This window comes from Malus domestica, chromosome 11 (genome assembly GCF_042453785.1).
Source record: "Malus domestica chromosome 11, GDT2T_hap1".
NCBI lineage: Eukaryota > Viridiplantae > Streptophyta > Magnoliopsida > Rosales > Rosaceae > Malus > Malus domestica.
In genome coordinates this window covers 40396479-40416536 of record NC_091671.1, presented here as the reverse complement: position 1 = coordinate 40416536, position 20058 = coordinate 40396479, and the positions used below count along the sequence as shown (strand labels likewise).

The 20058-nt window shown below is 38.1% G+C and overlaps 1 protein-coding gene across 2 annotated transcripts; it reads right to left on the bottom strand.

Annotated features, from left to right (window-relative positions):
* Nucleotides 1-4639: 4639 nt before the first annotated feature.
* On the bottom strand, nt 4640-6190 carry LOC103449173 (poly [ADP-ribose] polymerase 2-like). 2 transcript variants are annotated; one of them, XM_070808234.1, is made up of 6 exons: nt 6070-6190; nt 5798-5860; nt 5608-5694; nt 5401-5510; nt 4996-5104; nt 4640-4884 (listed from the first exon to the last, which is right to left on the bottom strand). In XM_070808234.1, the coding sequence occupies exons 1-6, from the start codon at nt 6073-6075 to the stop codon at nt 4792-4794; spliced, it is 468 nt and encodes a 155-aa protein (XP_070664335.1). In that variant the 5' UTR covers nt 6076-6190; the 3' UTR covers nt 4640-4791. The 2 variants fall into 2 exon arrangements, with proteins under 2 accessions (XP_070664335.1, XP_070664336.1); XM_070808235.1 differs by having other exon boundaries at nt 5614-5694.
* Nucleotides 6191-20058: the final 13868 nt, after the last annotated feature.

The following is a 20058-nucleotide window of genomic DNA, read 5'->3' as shown; positions in this document are numbered from 1 at the left end:
TCACTTGAATTGTATGAAGGAAGAAGAAGCACACGTATTTATAGCTGCAAATTGAGAGAGAGAGAGAGAGAGAGAGAGAGGAGGGGGGGGGGGGTTTAGATCTCGTGTCATCATCGTAAGTGATGAAGGGGGAGCGAAGTAATTAATTAAGATGAAGGTACTGCAGTGCATGGCAGTGAGTCCTGCCTGCCTTCTTTTCACAAAATCCATATATACCATTAATTTTTGTTGTTCCTTGGAGTCTTGGGGGATTCAATTTCAAAGCCCTCACACAAACAAGACAAAGACAAACCTTTAAAAATTCAATCTCTTCCTCCAATTCCGATCCTACCAATATTTTTGAGAATACAATCTTGTTCAGAGCTTTAATGCTAGGTAGCTTTGGAGCAATAATCAAGAATCTCGGGCCGTGATGTTTTCCTAACATATTAGATCACAAGAAAAGTTTATAATCTACATTGTTTCGGTAATGTTCTAAGTCAATCATGCATGTGTTCAAATGACAATGCGTAACAAAGCTTAAAGTAAAGTTATATTAACATTCTCGTTGCATAACAGTGCTAGATCAATCAAGAATCTTGGCCACGATGTTTCCATTCCAAGACCTCCCTATATTATGAGAAAAACTTATAATCTGCGTTGTTCCAGAAATATTTCAAATCAATCATACACTGTTATATAAAAAAGTAAATAGCTCAAGAGACATTGCTGCAATAACTTCCTCGTTGCACGAAAGTTCATCTCATCATCATCCATTGGAATTTGGGTGGGCCAAGTGGAGGTTCAACTAGCCTTTTCCTTTAGGTTGGGAAGAAACATAGTGCAACCATGGGATGATATGGAATGAATAATGCAAGGAGTGCACGTAGGGCTTTGCGTGTAAGGCTCCACCTTTTGATTGGGGTATTAATTTTATTTATGTTTTTGTTTGATGAGTTTCTGAAGTAGCTAGCTTCACTACTCCCTTATATACATGATCATTCCCTATATATGGATTAGGCCTCATCTTTTTTCCCTCCCAGAATTTATGCTTCTTTCCTTCATAAATAAGGACCTCAACCATTTCATACTTCCCGATCATGGCAAAGCTCCTTCTAATGTATTAGCTCATGCCATGATATCCCTTGTATTCTGCAACTTTGCAAACCCTGCTACTGCAGCAAGCGTGCGTTTGTTGAACCCCCTCACTACTCTTTTATGCACCACGCTAACATATTATTAAGCTAGAAAATCTTTGATAAGCATCGGGGTTAGCCTAGTGATGAGGGGTGACGATTGACGGGTAGAAGTAGGTTAGGTTTTAAGGTTCGAAACCCTCCAATGTAGCAAAAAACAATATGTAATTTGCTAAATCCCAAGTCTCTACATTTGACGTCGGTATATTTATATATTCATATGCGTGTGTGACCTCTCTTATGAAGTTGTAGTTATTATTACATTTACTTCGCTTCAGCATTATGGAATATAACATACAACTGGAGATGTATCATCTTTTATTTGATCTTTGATATCACCTAATTTATGGTTTAACCTGAGAATTCTATTGTGTAACCACTAACCCTGTCCGCCAATGGAAACACCACGCCACGTCCAACTTGTATGTGTTAAACATGAGTTTAACTCAGACGTAACTTGCTTCTTTTTTGTTGTGAAGTAGTGTTTAACCAAAATATCGGCTACTCATCTTCTTTTCTATCTCTCACATTGCTTGTTACACTCGAGCCTCTCTCGTTTAAGTCCGATATCAACCGTGATTTAAGTCGACATGAAAATTTGAGGCCACCGTTAGAATCACAAAAATAAGTTGTGGGGGAAGAAGAACACAGATTCTGGGATAAGGTCATGATGAAATCTTGGGATTAGGTCATGATGAAATCTTGGGATGAGGAACATAAATACTTGGCGTGAACACTTGAAAAATGGGGTGTATGCAGTAAATGCTTTATTTGGTCGCACACTCATGTATGTATTGCAGCCAACAAGATTTTCTTCTGATCTTCTTTGTGAAAATTCTGAAGATTTATAAATCGTGTCCGTTTATCGTGTAATGTATAGTTAGATTTCATCAGGTACTGTTTGTGATCAATTTTAAGAAAAGAAATTTTAAAAACCGTACAATTTACGATGAACGATTACGATTTACGAATCTTCAAGATCCTCACAAAATGATCCAGAAAGAATCCGGATTCGTATTCCAGGTGTTTTGAATGTAAAACTCAATCATGCTTCCTCTCCTTCCTTCCAAGTAAAGTTCAATTTTTTTTCCACCATACTTGATGGATATGTTTGACTGACACTTGAAAGAACAACAATACAAAAAGTACTTGTGGTGGTGGGTATGTGCGTCTTCACTGTTGAACCCTTCTGCACTGCTTAGTTTTTTGCTTGCTTAGCAAATGTGTTTGTCTCGTTGTAGGTTATTTTTTGTACGTTCTGCCATCTTTAACTTGGAGTTTACCAACAAAAAAAAAATGAAAAATACAAAATGTACTTGTGGTGGTGGGTAGGTGCATCTTTATTGGGATTTCCTTATTTCTTTCTCCATTTCTTTGCTTTAACATTAATATCAATCACCGACTAGTTATTGGTGCACTGACACGTCGTTGAACTTTGTTAAAATTGCATAGAAGAAAGTATCAATATCATATTTATATTGGGCACATTTTATTATTATATGTACAAATAATAGGTAAATTAGTATTGTATAAAATAATAATGTTTTATTATGTAGGTAAATTATTTTGCATTATTGGGTTTGCTTTATCATGTAGGTAAATTATTTTGCATGTATTTTGCATATATTGGATTTGCTTTATTATGTAGGTAAACTTTCACATGTATTTTACATATGAGTGTTAGGTGCACTATTTGAATCAAATAACATTAATTTTTTGGAGGTAAATTATTTTGCATGAATTTTTACAGACATCAAGCATTTTTTTATTACATATGTGTGTAGCAAATTATATAAATAAAGAAATATAATATATATATATATATATACTATGTATATATATTATGTATATATATGAATATATGTTGAACTTATAGTAGTACAATATACTTTGAACGTGTGTGTATATATCTATATATATATATATATATATATATATATATATATATAAAATAGTATGTCCAATAATTATTTGTTCATTATAATTAAGGTGAGTAATAACATTTATGGATTTGATTTGAATATTGTGGCACTAGTTGTAAATATTTTATAATAATAGATCAATTACTTTCCTACTTGGCAATCTTTTTTAAAATTTGGATTTTATTTGGATGTTTAATAGTAGATGAGTTTTTGTCTAAGAAGTAAGAGTAGTAAGAGTTTATATCTAAAGAACCAAAAAAATTAAAAGAAGACACGATTTACGAATCTTTATGATCCTCAGAAAAGGATCAAGAAAAAATCCGGATTCGTATTGCAAGGGTTTTGAATGTAAAACTCAATCATGCTTCCTTTCCTTCCTTCCCCGTAAAGTTCAAAATTTTCCACCATACTTGATGGATATGTTTAACTGACACTTGAAAGAACAACAATACAAAATGTACTTGTGGTGGTGGGAAGGTGGGTCTTCACTGTTGAACCCTCCTGCACTGCCCAGTTTTTTGCTTATTTGTAGTCGTTGGATCAAAATTCAACGGTATGTGTGCTTTGCCCAGGAAGTTCAGCCTCCTAATCTCAGAAGAGGATCCAAATCCTGATTAGCTAATGCGTTTGTCATGTTGTAGGCTTTTTTTTGTACGTTTTGACATCTTTGCCTTGAAGGTTACCAATAAACAAATAAATAAACAAAATGTACTTGTGGTGGTGGGTAGGTGCATCTTTATTGGGATTTCCTTATTTCTTTATCCATTTCTTTGCTTTAACATCAATATCAATTACCGACTAACTATTGATCTAGTGATACGTCGTTCAACTTTGTTAAAATTGCATAGAAGAAATTATGCTAATATTTACTGGATTTCAGATTTAGAAAAGTAGTCGAGCCTGGTAACATGAGCTTGTAACTAAACAGGACATTAAAGTGATTGATGGGTGATGAAGCCTTGGTCAAGTGAGATATGATGTGTTGAGAATGAATCTCATATTGATGAAATGAGGGCTTTTGCATGAGCTTATAAGAGGTTGTGCTACTCTCCATATTGCTAATCGGTTATTATGGTGGAATCTCAACTTTCTTCATGGTACCAGAGCAGGTTGTTCCTCGTGCAAAGTCCAACAATCACACGTGTTCCACATCATCTCGATTTGTGTTGTTCACGTGTTAGGCTTGAAAATTCGCCACATGTAACCGGGATGTGTTGAGAATGAATTCCACATTGATGAGAGCCTCATATTGCCAATTTTGTTTTATGATGAAACCCTAACTTTTTTCATGATGTTTGAAATCTATTTGCTACTGTTGTGAAGTCACTTTAAGTATGTCCTAAGCTATTTCGGTTAATAGGGTGTCCCACCCAGGGTGGGCAACAAACATTTGGAAAAGTAAAAATACTAGGAAGATCATTTTTTACTTCCACTGAAATTAAGCATTCCTACTTTTTTTGCCAATCAAAATACAACACATGTGCATAAATTTTTATTTTTTCGTGTTTTTCATGAGTAATATATGCGCGCATCGAAATGTAATTTGCAAGAGAAAAATGGAGAAGACAAGTCGAGTCCATCACCAAATCATAATGTTAACAACATTCTCACCAAAATCAAAGATAAATAAATAAAGGTAAAATGTACATGACTACAACACTAATCTCATCTTGTTCTATACATCCAGATGCTAATCATATCTTGAAATTGAAATTCACTTGAACAACGTAGCGCATCCTAATCTGTTCCACATTGTAAACTATGTACTCATTGTACAGTAATGAACCCTGCATGGAGCACATAAACAAGATCAATTTACAATGAAGCTGCCTGCCTCGTTTAACAGTTCCAAATCAAATTCACATCCAAACAAGTTCTGAAAAATGATGTATTTCTACCTTCGGGCGGCTTGTATTCTCTTTCGGCTTTCCTAGAGGAACCACGACGCCATCATCTAGCAACTGAGCTTCTGAAAAATCTGGTTCAGTTCCCCCAACTCCTTTAGTGCTGCAGTGTTATGTTACATGCCAAATTAAGTAATGCAATACGCGTTTTAGTTTCGTAAAAATGGAATAATGTAACAAGCTTTCGTCGAAGGCCAATTCTCTCACACATAACGCAGACAAACTTCTCAATCAAGAAATATACAAAGTTTATAAGGAAAGGAAGACAAACTTTCAACACAAAATATCAAAAGCGTAATTGACAAGAAGAAGTTTCATCACTTAAACAGTTTATTTATTACTTATCAGCAATTGATGGATGAAACATTTTATGAAAAGCCTCTCGTAGATCAACCTAACCTTCTGAAGCGTTCAACTTCACCCTCTTTTGATGTGCGGAATATTTGAACGATATCAACAGTGTAACTTGAATGTGTTTTTGCGTGAGTATTATGCAAATATTTTGCAATCTGACAGCAGCAATATAAGGAAAAAAGATCAAAACTAAGCAGATAAATTATTAGCTTAATTTTGTTTATATTCAAATTTCCATTGCTTATAACTCACAGATACCATATCAAATTCACGAGAATCAACACCAATCGGTGTCAACTCACAATGGAGGCGTTGGTAACTGGAATACAAGGGATCTCCCTATAATAATGGCAGAAACATACATTAGCAGGAAGGATAGATACTAAGACATAAGGGCAAGTCCGCAAGTGAACTATGAAGCATAAGATGAAAAGAGATTTACCTGCGTTCCTGTGTCATCCTTCAACAATTTTGTTGCAACCTCAATTTCATCCAGTGCTTCAACCTTCACGTAGAGAAGAGTTAATGAGAATCGTCACACACAAATAGCACTGATAGGTGGCACGGTACTTATTTGAAGGAATATAACATTTGATTTAAGTTTTGGAAGTTTTTAGCCAAACTATACCCACATATACAAGAAACAATTTACAAAAAGAATTGCCATTTCTAACTTGTGTTTCAACTTCTGAGGAGTACCAATCACAAAGTTACCTGCATTACTCATATTTCCAAACCAATTATATGCCTTCATTTACAATCAGAGAGAGAGAGAGAGAGAGATAACTCACGCATTTTTTTTAATCCAAAGTCATGAGGAATGACAGTATAGAACTCTCTGCCAGAGGATGCCCATAAAAAATCGGAATTCCAAATTTATTTAAAGCTAAGGGTACCAATGACGATACAAAAAGTACTTGTGGTGGTGGGTATGTACGTCCCTACGGCACTGCTCAGTTTTTTGCTTGCTTAGCTAATGTGTTTGTCTCATTGTAGGCTTTTTTTTGTACGTTCTGCCATCTTTACCTTCGAGTTTACCAACAACAACAACAACAACAAAGCCTTTTCCCACTAAGTGGGGTCGGCTATATGAATCCTAGAACGCCATTGCGCTCGGTTTTGTGTCATGTCCTCCGTTAGATCCAAGTACTCTAAGTCTTTTCTTAGAGTCTCTTCCAAAGTTGTCCTAGGTCTTCCTCTACCCCTTCGGCCCTGAACCTCTGTCCCGTAGTCACATCTTCTAACCGGAGCGTCAGTCGGCCTTCTTTGCACATGTTCAAAATCACCGGAGCCGATTTTCTCTCATCTTTCCTACAATTTCGGCTACTCCTACTTTACCTCGGATATCCTCATTCCCAATCTTATCCTTTCTCGTGTGCCCACACATCCCACGAAGCATCCTCATCTCCGCTACACCCATTTTGTGTACGTGTTGATGCTTCACCACCCAACATTCTGTGCCATACAACATCGCTAGCCTTATTGCCGTCCTATAAAATTTTCCCTTGAGCTTCAGTGGCCTACGACGGTCACACAACACGCCGGATGCACTCTTTCCATCCAGCTCGTATTCTATGGTTGAGATCTCCATCTAATTCTCCGTTCTCTTGCAAGATAGATCCTAGGTAGCGAAAACGATCGCTTTTTGTGATCTTCGCTAGATTGCTCCAGTCATTAGTGTGGATAAGTATATAAATGGATAGAGATAGGAAAGCAAACACAAGATGTACGTGGTTCACCCAGATTGGCTACGTCCACGGAATAGAAGAGTTCTCATTAATTGTGAAGGGTTTACACAAGTACATAGGTTCAAGCTCTCATTTAGTGAGTACAAGTGAATGATTTAGTACAAATGACATTAGGAAATATTGTGGGAGAATGATCTCGTAATCACGAAACTTCTAAGTATCGGAGTGTGGTGTCGTCTTGACTTGCCTTATCTGTCTCATAGGTAGATGTGGCATCTTCTCTGGAAGTACTCTTCCTCCATCCAGGGGTGGTATCTTTAACTGGTGGAGATGCACAAGGTAATGTATCAATTTCACTTGAAGCTTACTTGTAGTTTCAGGCTTGGTCAAGCGCGATACAAACCATGTAGTAGGAGTCCCCCAAGTCGCCGAGCTAGGGGGTCTGCTGAAAGAGGTGACAGACAAGGTAAGCAATCAGAGCTCCGACTGATTGTTCACCTTCTCCCCATCTTGCAGCAGCATGAAGGATAAAGAGAAGAAAAATGAGAAGAGATGATATGAGATACTTTTGCTTTTGAAGAAGTAACTTTCCACAGGCTTATTCTTGAACTGAGCTGGAGGGTTTTCTGGTTTCCTCCAGAGTATAAGGCCGACTGAAGAATTTGAGGGTCAAAACAAGTCCATCAAATCTAGAGTACGTTCCACCCTGCTGATATGGGATACTTTTGCTTTTGACAGAGTAATGAATGTATCGGCACGTGTGCTGTTACGCTTGTCTCCACATGCTTCCTTGTATCCTTCGCACTTGCCCTATCTGTTCCTCAAGCAGATGCGGAATCTTCCCTGGAAACATAAGATGTTGAAGATGAGTACTCGAGAGCAATGCCAGGTAAGTAATCAGGTAAGGGGTTCCAGGCAGTCAGTTCCTGGCTGGAAGCTTGATTCCAAGTGCTGACTAATTGCTCTCTTTCTCCTTGTCTTGCAGGTAAAAACAAGGCCAAAAGAAAAGACAGGGAAAAAGCATGATATGGGATACTCTTGCTTTTAACCCTGATGATATGAGATATTCTTGCTCTAGTATAGCTTGTTTGCAGAGGTATTATCGGGGGGAAAGAAAGCTGAATATTTCGAAAGGCTTCGTTGGGAGTGCCCTCTCAGATATGATGAAGGGTTGAGCATTTTTGCAGGTCTGCCTGTCCGTTGGGGATGGAGGTCGACATATATAGGAGTCTCCCTAACAACAAGTAGTAATGCTATTCCTTTACCCTGCTTGGTCATAGCACGGTAGTGGGAGCTGCCAGTTTCACATGTTTTAACTCTGTCAGAGCACTTTGAAAAAGTGGTCTGTGGTATCTGGCTCTCGAGATTCGGAGAACGATGCCTCTTCGATTTTTGAGAAAGCAATCATGCTGGGGGTATGACTCTCGAGATTCGGAGAGCAGTGTCTCTTCGATTTTTGAGGAAGTAATCATGTTGGGAGTCTGGCTCTCGAGATTCGGAGGGTGGTGCCTCTTCGATTTTGGAGCAAGCAATCTTGTTGGGAGTGTTGTCTCGAATGTGAGTAAAGGTTGGGCATGTTTGCTAGTCTACCTTGCCACGAAGCACAAAGGTTGACACACAGGGACTTTCCAATTATCCAGCAATGGTACTGTTCCTTTACCCTCTCTTCGATTTTGAGAAAGTAGTCATGTTGGGAGTCTGGCTCTCGAGATTCGGAGGACGGTGCCTCTTCGATTTTGGAGCAAGCAATCTTATTGGGAGTGTTTTCTCGAATGTGAGTAAAGGTTGGGCATGTTTGCTAGTCTACCTTGCCACGAAGCACAGAGGTTGACACACCGGGACTTTCCAATTATCCAGCAGTGGTACTGTTCCTTTACAGTTGTGGGTAATAATATGGTAGCTAGACCTTCAAAATTTATGTGTCTAAACTTTTGTTAGTGCTGTTTCTTTGCTATTCTTTTACCTTTCTTGGTCAAAGCGATGTAGTGGGAGCTGCAAGCTTCACGTGCTCAACTTTGGCAGAGAACTTTGGCAAAGTTATTTGTGGTACCCATGAGCTATTGTTGCGTGTGGGAAGTGGGTGATTGAACAGTAAGATTCATGTGCTTTCTACTTCAACAGAAGTCTTCGACAGAATGCCCATAATTTCTGCAAAGCTGAGTGTGCGTGTGACAGGTGTTGACAAGGCTAGAAAAGTAGGTGCCTCTTCGATTTCTGAGATCGGCCCTCGTGGTCTCTGAGCAGCCCAGCTTTTGAGAAAGCGAGCGCCTCTTCGATTGATTCGGAGAACGATGCCTCATCGATTTTTGAGAAAGCAATCATGCTGGGGGTCTGGCTCTCGAGATTCGGGGAGCAGTGTCTCTTCGATTTTTGAGAAAGTAATCATGTTGGGAGTCTGGCTCTCGAGATTCGGAGGGCGGTGCCTCTTCGATTTTGGAGCAAGCAATCTTGTTGGGAGTGTTTTCTCGAATGTGAGTAAAGGTTGGGCATGTTTGCTAGTCTACCTTGCCACGAAGCACAGAGGTTGACACACAGGGACTTTCCAATTATCCAGCAATGGTACTGTTCCTTTACCCTCTCTTCGATTTTTAAGAAAGTAGTCATGTTGGGAGTCTGGCTCTCGAGATTCGGAGGACGGTGCCTCTTCGATTTTGGAGCAAGCAATCTTATTGGGAGTGTTTTCTCGAATGTGAGTAAAGGTTGGGCATGTTTGCTAGTCTACCTTGCCACGAAGCACAGAGGTTGACACACAGGGACTTTCCAATTATCCAGCAGTGGTACTGTTCCTTTACCCTTGTGGGTAATAATATGGTAGCTAGACCTTCAAAATTTATGGGTCTAAACTTTGTTAGTGCTGTTTCTTTGCTATTCTTTTACCCTTCTTGGTCAGAGCGATGTAGTGGGAGCTGCAAGCTTCACGTGCTCAACTTTGGCAGAGAACTTTGGCAAAGTTATCTGTGGTACCCATGAGCTATTGTTGCGTGTAGGAAGTGGGTGATTGAACAGTAAGATTCATGTGTTTTCTACTTCCCCAGAAGTCTTTGACAGAATGCCCATAATTTCCGCAAAACTGAGTGTGCGTGTGACAGGTGCTGACAAGGCTGGAAAAGGTTGGAAAAGTAGGTGCCTCTTCGATTTCTGATATCGGCCCTCGTGGTCTCTAGGGAGCCCAGCTTTTGAGAAAGCGAGCGCCTCTTCGATTTTTGAGATTGGCCTTCGTGGTCTTTGAGCAGCCCAACTTTTGAGAAAGCAAACGCCTCTTCGATTTCTGAGATCAACCCTCGTGATCTCTAAGCAGCCCAGCTTTTGAGAAAGCAAACGCCTCTTCGATTTCTGAGCAGGCGCCTCTTCGATTTCTGAAGCTTCGTCAAGTGCAGATTTTTATAGGGGCTGGCATTAAGTTCCAAAGCACACTTAAATCTCCACCAGTAGAAGCTTCATTCTTGCACTTCTAAGATCTTGATTTGTCCGACCTCTTCTCTCTTCAACACCTTTGAAAATGTCTGGCCCCTCCGACCGTCGTTTTGACTTGAACCTTGTTGAAGAGGCAGCCCCGCCTTCTCCAGACAACATATGGCGCCCATCCTTCGTCTCCCCTACTGGTCCTCTTACCGTTGGGGATTCCGTGATGAAGAATGATATGACCGCTGCGGTGGTGGCCAGGAACCTTCTCACTCCCAAAGATAACAGACTACTTTCCAAACGGTCTGATGAGTTAGCTGTTAAGGATTCGCTGGCTCTCAGTGTTCAGTGTGCAGGTTCTGTGTCTAATATGGCCCAACGCCTATTTGCTCGAACCCGCCAAGTTGAATCATTGGCGGCTGAAGTGATGAGTCTCAAACAGGAGATTAGAGGGCTCAAGCATGAGAATAAACAGTTGCACCGGCTCGCACATGACTATGCTACAAACATGAAGAGGAAGCTTGACCAGATGAAGGAAACTGATGGTCAGGTTTTACTTGATCATCAGAGATTTGTGGGTTTGTTCCAAAGGCATTTATTGCCTTCGTCTTCTGGGGCTGTACCGCGTAATGAAGCTCCAAATGATCAACCTCTGATGCCTCCTCCTTCTAGGGTTCTGTCCAGTACTGAGGCTCCAAATGATACCCCTCCGGTGCCTTCTCTTTCTGGGGCTCTACCGACTGCTGAGACTTCTCCTAAGCAACCTTTGTGAAGGCTCCCTCTTATGTGCTTATTTTGACTCATGTATATGTACATATTTGTAGCTTATCGGGGATATCAATAAATAAGCTTTCCTTCATTTCAACGTATTGTGTTAAATACACCAAAGCCTTCTTCGCTAAGTTCTTTGAATTTTCTTTTGTTAAAGCTTGTATGTTGAAGCTTTCTGAGTGGAGCATGTAGGTTGGGGTAGTGTTCTCTTAATTTCCCGAATGAGGAAAACTTCTCGGTTGGAGACTTGGAAAATCCAAGTCACTGAGTGGGATCGGCTATATGAATCTTAGAACGCCATTGTGCTCGATCCTGTGTCATGTCCTTCGTTAGATCCAAGTACTCTAAGTCTTTTCTTAGAGTCTCTTCCAAAGTTTTCCTAGGTCTTCCTCTACCCCTTCGGCCCTGAACCTCTGTCCCATAGTCGCATCTTCTAATCGGAACATCAGTAGGCCTTCTTTGCACATGTCCAAACCACCGTAACCGATTTTCTCTCATCTTTCCTTCAATTTCGGCTACTCCTACTTTACCCCGGATATCCTCATTCCTAATCTTATCCTTTCTCGTGTGCCCACACATCCAACGAAGCATCCTCATCTCCGCTACACCCATTTTGTGTACGTGTTGATGTTTCACCGCCCAACATTCTGTGCCATACAGCATCGCCGGCCTTATTGCCGTCCTATAAAATTTTCCCTTGAGCTTCAGTGGCATACGGCGGTCACACAACACGCCGGATGCACTCTTCCACTTCATCCATCCAGCTTGTATTCTATGGTTGAGATCTCCATCTAATTCTCCGTTCTTTTGCAAGATAGATCCTAGGTAACGAAAACGGTCGCTCTTTGGTATTTCTTGATCTCCGATCCTCACCCCTAACTCGTTTTGGCCTCCATTTGCACTGAACTTGCACTCCATATATTCTGTCTTTGATCGGCTTAGGCGAAGACCTTTAGATTCCAACACTTCTCTCCAAAGGTTAAGCTTTGCATTTACCCCTTCCTGAGTTTCATCTATCAACACTATATCGTCTGCGAAAAGCATACACCAAGGAATATCATCTTGAATATGTCGTGTTAACTCATCCATTACCAACGCAAAAAGGTAAGGACTTAAGGATGAGCCTTGATGTAATCCTACAGTTATGGGAAAGCTTTCGGTTTGTCCTTCATGAGTTCTTACGGCAGTCTTTGCTCCTTCATACATATCCTTTATAGCTTGGATATATGCTACTCGTACTCCTTTCTTCTCTAAAATCCTCCAAAGAATGTCTCTTGGGACCCTATCATACGCTTTTTCCAAATCTATAAAGACCATGTGTAAATCCTTTTTCCCATCTCTATATCTTTCCATCAATCTTCGTAAGAGATAGATTGCTTCCATGGTTGAGCGCCCTGGCATGAACCCGAATTGGTTGTCCGAAACCCGTGTCTCTTGCCTCAATCTATGCTCAATGACTCTCTCCCAGAGCTTCATTGTATGACTCATTAGCTTAATACCCCTATAGTTCATGCAATTTTGTACGTCGCCCTTATTCTTGTAGATAGGCACCAAAGTGCTCATTCGCCACTCATTTGGCATCTTCTTCGTTTTCAAAATCCTATTGAAAAGGTCAGTGAGCCATGTTATACCTGTCTCTCCCAAAAGTTTCCACACTTCGATTGGTATATCGTCTGGGCCTATTGCTTTTTTATGCTTCATCTTCTTCAAAGCTACAACCACTTCTTCCTTCCGGATTCGACGATAAAAGGAGTAGTTTCTACACTCTTCTGAGTTACTCAACTCCCCTAAAGAAGCACTCATTTCATGTCCTTCATTGAAAAGATTATGAAAATAACCTCTCCATCTGTCTTTAACCGCGTTCTCTGTAGCAAGAACCTTTCCATCCTCATCCTTGATGCACCTCACTTGGTTTAGGTCCCTTGTCTTCTTTTCCCTTGCTCTAGATAGTTTATAGATATCCAACTCTCCTTCTTTGGTATCTAGTCGTTTATACATATCGTCGTAAGCCGCTAACTTAGCTTCTCTGACAGCTTTCTTCGCCTCTTGCTTCGCTTTTCTATACCTTTCACCATTTTCATCAGTCCTCTCCTTGTATAAGGCTTTACAACATTCCTTCTTAGCCTTCACCTTTGTTTGTACCTCCTCATTCCACCACCAAGATTCCTTTTGGTGTGGGGCAAAGCCCTTGGACTCTCCTAATACCTCTTTTGCTACTTTTCGGATACAACTAGCCATGGAATCCCACATTTGGCTAGCTTCCCCCTCTCTATCCCACACACATTGGGTGATTACCTTCTCTTTGAAAATTGCTTGTTTTTCTTCTTTTAGATTCCACCATCTAGTCCTTGGGCACTTCCAAGTCTTGTTCTTTTGTCTTACTCTTTTGATATGTACATCCATCACCAACAAGCGATGTTGATTAGCCACGCTCTCTCCTGGTATAACTTTGCAATCCTTACAAGTTATACGATCCCCTTTCCTCATTAGAAGAAAATCTATTTGTGTTTTTGACGACCCACTCTTGTAGGTGATCACATGTTCTTCTCTCTTCTTAAAGAAGGTGTTGGCTAAGAAGAGATCATATGCCATTGCAAAATCCAAGATAGCTTCCCCATCCTCATTTCTCTCCCCAAAACCATGGCCACCATGAAAACCTCCATAGTTGCCTGTCTCCCTGCCCACGTGTCCATTTAAATCTCCTCCTATAAATAACTTCTCCGTCTGAGCAATTCCTTGCACCAAGTCTCCAAGATCTTCCCAAAATTTCTCCTTCGAACTCGTATCCAACCCTACTTGAGGTGCGTACGCACTAATCACATTGATAAGTTCTTGTCCTATTACAATCTTGATTGCCATGATTCTATCTCCTACCCTCTTGACATCTACAACATCTTGTACCAAGGTCTTGTCCACGATGATGCCAACACCGTTTCTCGTTCTATTTGTGCCCGAATACCAAAGTTTAAACCCTGAGTTTTCTAGATCCTTTGCCTTACTACCAACCCACTTAGTTTCTTGTAGGCACATAATATTTATCCTTCTCCTCACCATAACTTCCACTACTTCCATAGATTTTCCCGTTAAGGTTCCTATATTCCACGTTCCTAAACGCATTTTGCTCTCTTGAACTCTACCCTTCTGTCCTAGCTTCTTCACCCTCCCCCGTCTAATAGGATCAAAGTACTTCTTTTGTGTGTCCCGGGTAAAGTTGATAGGAGCATATGCTCCCAAACAACTTTGAGTGGAGTCGTTCGAAAAGAAGTTTCTATGGCCCCCTTGCTCATTTAACACTGCATCCGGGTGCCGATGGAGATACAGCGACCCTTGCTCACTTATCACTGTGCTCAGGCCACACAGCGCGCCACTTACGGGTGACGCCCTAGCTTTAGCGCGATTTTGTTCTGGATTCATTTTCATAAGGATTCGACGTGATCATGGAGTGCCGGCTGTCGACTACCTGACGCCCTCCCCCTCCTCCTTTATCCGGGCTTGGGACCGGCCATGTAAGACATAGGCGGAGTTACCTTCGAGTTTACCAAAAAAAAAAAAAAAAAAAAAAAAAAAAAAAAAAAAAAAAAAATTACAAAAACAAAATGTACTTGTGGTGGTGGGTAGGTGCATCTTAATTGGGATTTCCTTATTTCTTTAATTGGTGTACTGATATTTTTTTTTAAAAGAAAAATTAATGAAAATAACTTGAAATTTTTAAGTTTTAATGATAAGGACAAAATAAAGGGTAAAATGAATAGTATCATGATTGACATTTTAGTGTAAAAATATAAATTTTCGTTAAAATAAATAATATTGGAAGTTTTTCGTTAAATTTTTTTTTTTTAAAATCCAAAGTCATGAGGAATGACAGTGTAGAACTCTCTGCAAGAAGATGCCCATAAAAAATTGGAATTCCAAATTTATTTAAAGCTAAAGGTACCAATGACGATACAAAAAGTACTTGTGGTGGGGTGTATGTAGTAAATGCATTATTTGGTCGCACACTCATGTATGTATTGGAGCCAACAAGATTTTTTTCAGATTCTCTTTATGAAGATCCTGGAGATCTGTAAATCGTATTATTTCATCGTACATTAGGCGTTTAGATTCCGTCATATACTATTTGTGATCAATTTTAAATAAAAAAATTACTAAAAATATGTCTTTAGCTCCTGAAACTCAATTTTCTGCAAATAAAACCCAACATTAGCAAATTTATTAATTATATTTGACTTTACACATTTAAATTTTTTTGGATGCCTAAACTACCCATATTTTAATGTTTGATGTACACAATTAATTCCATACGGATTGTAAGGGAGAATTATTGATATGCAAATAATAATAATAATAATAATAGATTGAAAACTTTGAGTTTTAACGATAAGAAAAAAATAAAGGGTAAAGTGAATGGTAACATGATTGACTTTTTTTTGTATAAAAATGTGGTTTTTTGTTAAAGTGAACAGTATTGTGAGCTTTTCGTTAAAGTTCTTTAAAAAAAAGTATAAATTCATTGCCTAATATATAATAACAATAAAACATACCTAATATATGTAATAATACATGCTTAATAAGGTCAATAAAAAAATATTATACTAATTAATTTACCTATATGTACATTTTTTATTAGCAAATAACTTATATTTTGTAGGTAAATTAATATTGAATCAAATAACATTCCTTCATTTGTAGGCAATTTATTTTCTATGTACTATTACATATATATATATATATATATATTTGGCACATTTTATTATTATAAGATTTATGTACAAATACTAGGTAAATTAATTTTAATCAAATAACATTGCTTTGTTTTGTAAGTAAATGAATTTTGAATCAGATAACATTCCTTTATTTTGTAGGTATTTTATTTTGTATGTATCAATGTCATCTTTATATTGGGCACATTTTATTATTATATGTACAAATAATAGGTAAATTATTATTGTATAAAATAATAATGTTTTATTATGTAGGTAAATTATTTTGCATGTGTTGGGTTTGCTTTATCATGTAGGTCAATTATTTTGCATGTATTTTGCATATATTGGATTTGCTCTATTATGTAGGTAAACTTTCACATGTATTTTACATATGAGTGTTAATTAGGTGCACTATTTGAATCAAATAACATTAATTTTTTGGAGGTAAATTATTTTGCCTGAATTTTTACATACATCAAGCATTTTGTTATTACATATGTGTGTATCGTATTATATAAATAAAGAAATATAATATTGTATATATGTTGAACTTATAGTAGTACAATATACTTTGAACTTGTATATAATAGTATGTCCAATAATTATTTGTGCATTATAATTAAGGTGAGTAATAACATTTATGGATTTGATTTGAATATTGTGGCACTAGTTGTAAATATTTTGTAATAATAGGTCAATTACTTTCCTACTTGATAGTGTTTTTTAAATTTGGGTTTTATTTGGATGTTTGATAGTATGTGTATTTTTTTCTAGAAAATAAGAGTTTATATATAAAGAACCAAAAAAATTAAAAGACGACACAATTTACGAATCTTTATGATCCTCACAAAAGGATCAAGAAAGAATCCGGATTCGTATTGCCGGGGTATTGAATGTAAAACTCAATCATGCTTCCTTTCCTTTCCTTCCTTCCCCGTAAAGTTCAATTTTTTCCACCATACTTGATGGATATGTTTAACTGACACTTGAAAGAACAACAATACAAAATGTACTTGTGGTGGTGGATAGGTGGGTCTTCACTGTTGAACCCTCCTGCACTGCTCAATTTTTTGCTTGTTTATAGCTGTTGGAACAAAATTTAACGGTCTGTGTGCTTTGCTCAGGAAGCTCAGCCTTCTAAACTCAGAACAGGATCCAAATCCTGATTAGTTAATGTGTTTGTCTCGTTGTAGGCTTTTTTTTTGTACGTTTCGGCATCTTTGTCTTGAAGGTTACCAAAAACAAAAAACAAAACAAAACAAAATGTACTTGTGGTGGTGGGTAGGTGCATCTTTATTGGGATTTCCTTATTTCTTTATCCATTTCTTTGCCTTAACATTAATATCAATTACCGACTAACTATTGGTCTACTGATACATCATTCAACTTTGTTAAAATTGCATAGAAGAAATTATGCTAATATTTACTGGATTTCAGATTTAGAAAAGTAGTCAAGCCTAGTAACGTAGGCTTGTAACTAAGCAGGGCATTAAAATGATTGATGGGTGATGAAGCCTTGGTCAAGTGAGGCATAGTGTGTTGAGAATGAATCTCACATTGATGAAAGGATGGCCTTTGCATGAGCTTATAAGAAGTTGGAGTACTCTTCATATTGCCAATTGGTTATTATGATGGAATCTCAACTTTCTTCATGGTACCAGAGCAGGTTGTCTCTTGTGCGAAGCCCAACGGTCACACGTATTCCACATCATCTCGATTTATGTTGTCTATGTGTTAGGCTTGAAAATTCGTCATGTAATGGGGGTGTGTTGAGAATGAAACTCACATTGATAAGAGCTTCATATTACCAATTTGTTTTATAGTTGAACCCTAACATTTTTCATGATGTTTGAAATCTCTTCACTGCATCTGTGAAGTCACTTTAAGTATGTTCTAAGCTACTTAGGTTAATAAGGCGTCCCACCATGGGTGGGTAGCAAACAAACATTTAGAAAAGTAAAAATATTAGGAAAATATTGCAAGAATTTTTTATTTTTTCATAAATTTTTTATTTTTATTTTTTCATGTTTTTCATGAGTAATATATACACGCATCGAACTGTAATTTGCAAGAGAAAATGGAGAAGACAAGTCGAGTCCATCACCAAATCATAAAAGTTAACAACATTCTCACCAAAGACACAGATAAATAAATGAAGGTAAAATGTACATGACTACAACACTAATCGCATCCTGCTCTATACATCCAGATGCTAATCATATCTTGAAATTGAATTTCACTTGAACAACGTAGCGCATCCTAATCTGTTCCACATTGTAAACTATGTACTCATTGTACAGTAATGAACCCTGCATGGAGCACATAAACAAGATCAATTTACAATGAAGCTGCCTGCCTCGTTTAACAGTTCCAAATCAAATTCACATCCAAACAAGTTCTGAAAAATGATGTATATATTTCTACCTTCGGGCGGCTTGTATTCTCTTTCGGCTTTCCTAGAGGAACCACGACGCCATCATCTAGCAACTGAGCTTCTGAAAAATCTGGTTCAGTTCCCCCAACTCCTTTAGTGCTGCAGTGTTATGTTACATGCCAAATTAAGTAATGCAATACGCGTTTTAGTTTCGTAAAAATGGAATAATGTAACAAGCTTTCGTCGAAGGTCAATTCTGCCACACACAATGCAGACAAACTTCTCGATCAAGAAATATACAAAGTTGATAAGGAAAGGAAGATAAACTTTCAATGCAAAATATCAAAAGCGTAAGTGAATACAAGAAGTTTTATCACTTAACAGTTTAGTTATTACTTATCAGCAATAGATGGGAGGGTCCAATAAAGAAAACAGAGACGCAAACCTTAGTTTTCCTACTGGTAACTTGTCAGCGTCGTACTTAATTAGCACTTACAAGCTCAGCCATGTCGCCCAGCGAAACCTAAATAAAACATAGTTAAGAAGTGTTTAGAACACTTAGTGCGAAAAAGGGAAGCACATACATGTGAAGTGCAGTCCCTCAAAAGTATCCTGTTGGGCGCCCTTCGAGTGTAGCAGATCAGGGGTTGGGGAAATTCAAATTTTAATCCACAAATATTTTTCTGGTCTCTCGTATAAATCTTGATCTTAATGGTACGCAATGCACTGAAGGATATCAGAGCATACAACAAACTAAGAATAATATGAAAGAATGACTATAAAAAGATAAGAACAAGGAAATGACACTTACACCGAGAAGACTCGAGGATACCTAAACCGAAGTGCCCTGATGCCGGGATCGTGTGCCTCAATCCTAACTCCTGAGGGGGCGCAAAATAGAAAAGGTGAGTCGACCAAAGAATATAATATTAGTACTAATAATAGGAAAACATTTTATTTTTGAACATAATAACCCCCTATTTTGAAAACACATATATAATATTACATATAGGTTTTATGAAAAACCCTAGCATGCCATGAAAAACTTGTGTGAAACATCGTAAATCGTATCCGTTATGTACTCAACTAGGGGTATCATAGTGGCCCAAAGGCAATACCTGTCCATCACCCGAAGGTGAAGTTGAATAACTTGTCCATCACCCGAAGGTAAGTTGAATAATTTGTTCATCACCCGAAGGTGAAACTGTATAACTTGTCCATCACTCGAAGGTGAAGCTGTATAAAATAACATACATCCACACTGACACTAGTTGTGGCTAGTGAAGCTGTTCGACACTGCTTTCGGCAGTGAAGCTAGGGATATATAATATATGATATCTTACTCTTCCATCATCTGTGTCCTATGGCCATAGATATATATACCCGTGGTGTGCGGATGTGCCGTATGATAACCCACTAGATAAGTACCAAAAACATGTCTAAAAAAATCATATTAAATCTTGGAGTTCAAATGCTCAAAGCATCATCTCATAAATCATATAACTTTCTAACTCAAACCATCTTCATAACCACAATAAATCCATAGAAATCCATAATTGCAAATCCGATATTTCATAACCTTTAATAAAACGTAATTTTGATAAATCAAACTATTTCGTAAACCATGATTATAAAAGTTCATAATGCATAATATAAAACATATTCAAATCATGGAATATGCAATGCATGCTAGGCTAGTATTTTATAAAAATATATAAGTTAAGAAGGGGTCCACTCACAGATTTTATTGCCCGAGAACTGCTCG

Excerpts from the sequence above, each read along its gene's own strand:
- LOC103449173 (XM_070808234.1), bottom strand. Across the intron at positions 5,695-5,797 it reads AGGATGACACAGGAACGCAG|GGAGATCCCTTGTATTCCAG; the intron begins GTAAATCTCTTT and ends CCATTATTATAG. Across the intron at positions 5,511-5,607 it reads GTGAATTTGATATGGTATCT|ATTGCAAAATATTTGCATAA; the intron begins GTGAGTTATAAG and ends TGCTGCTGTCAG.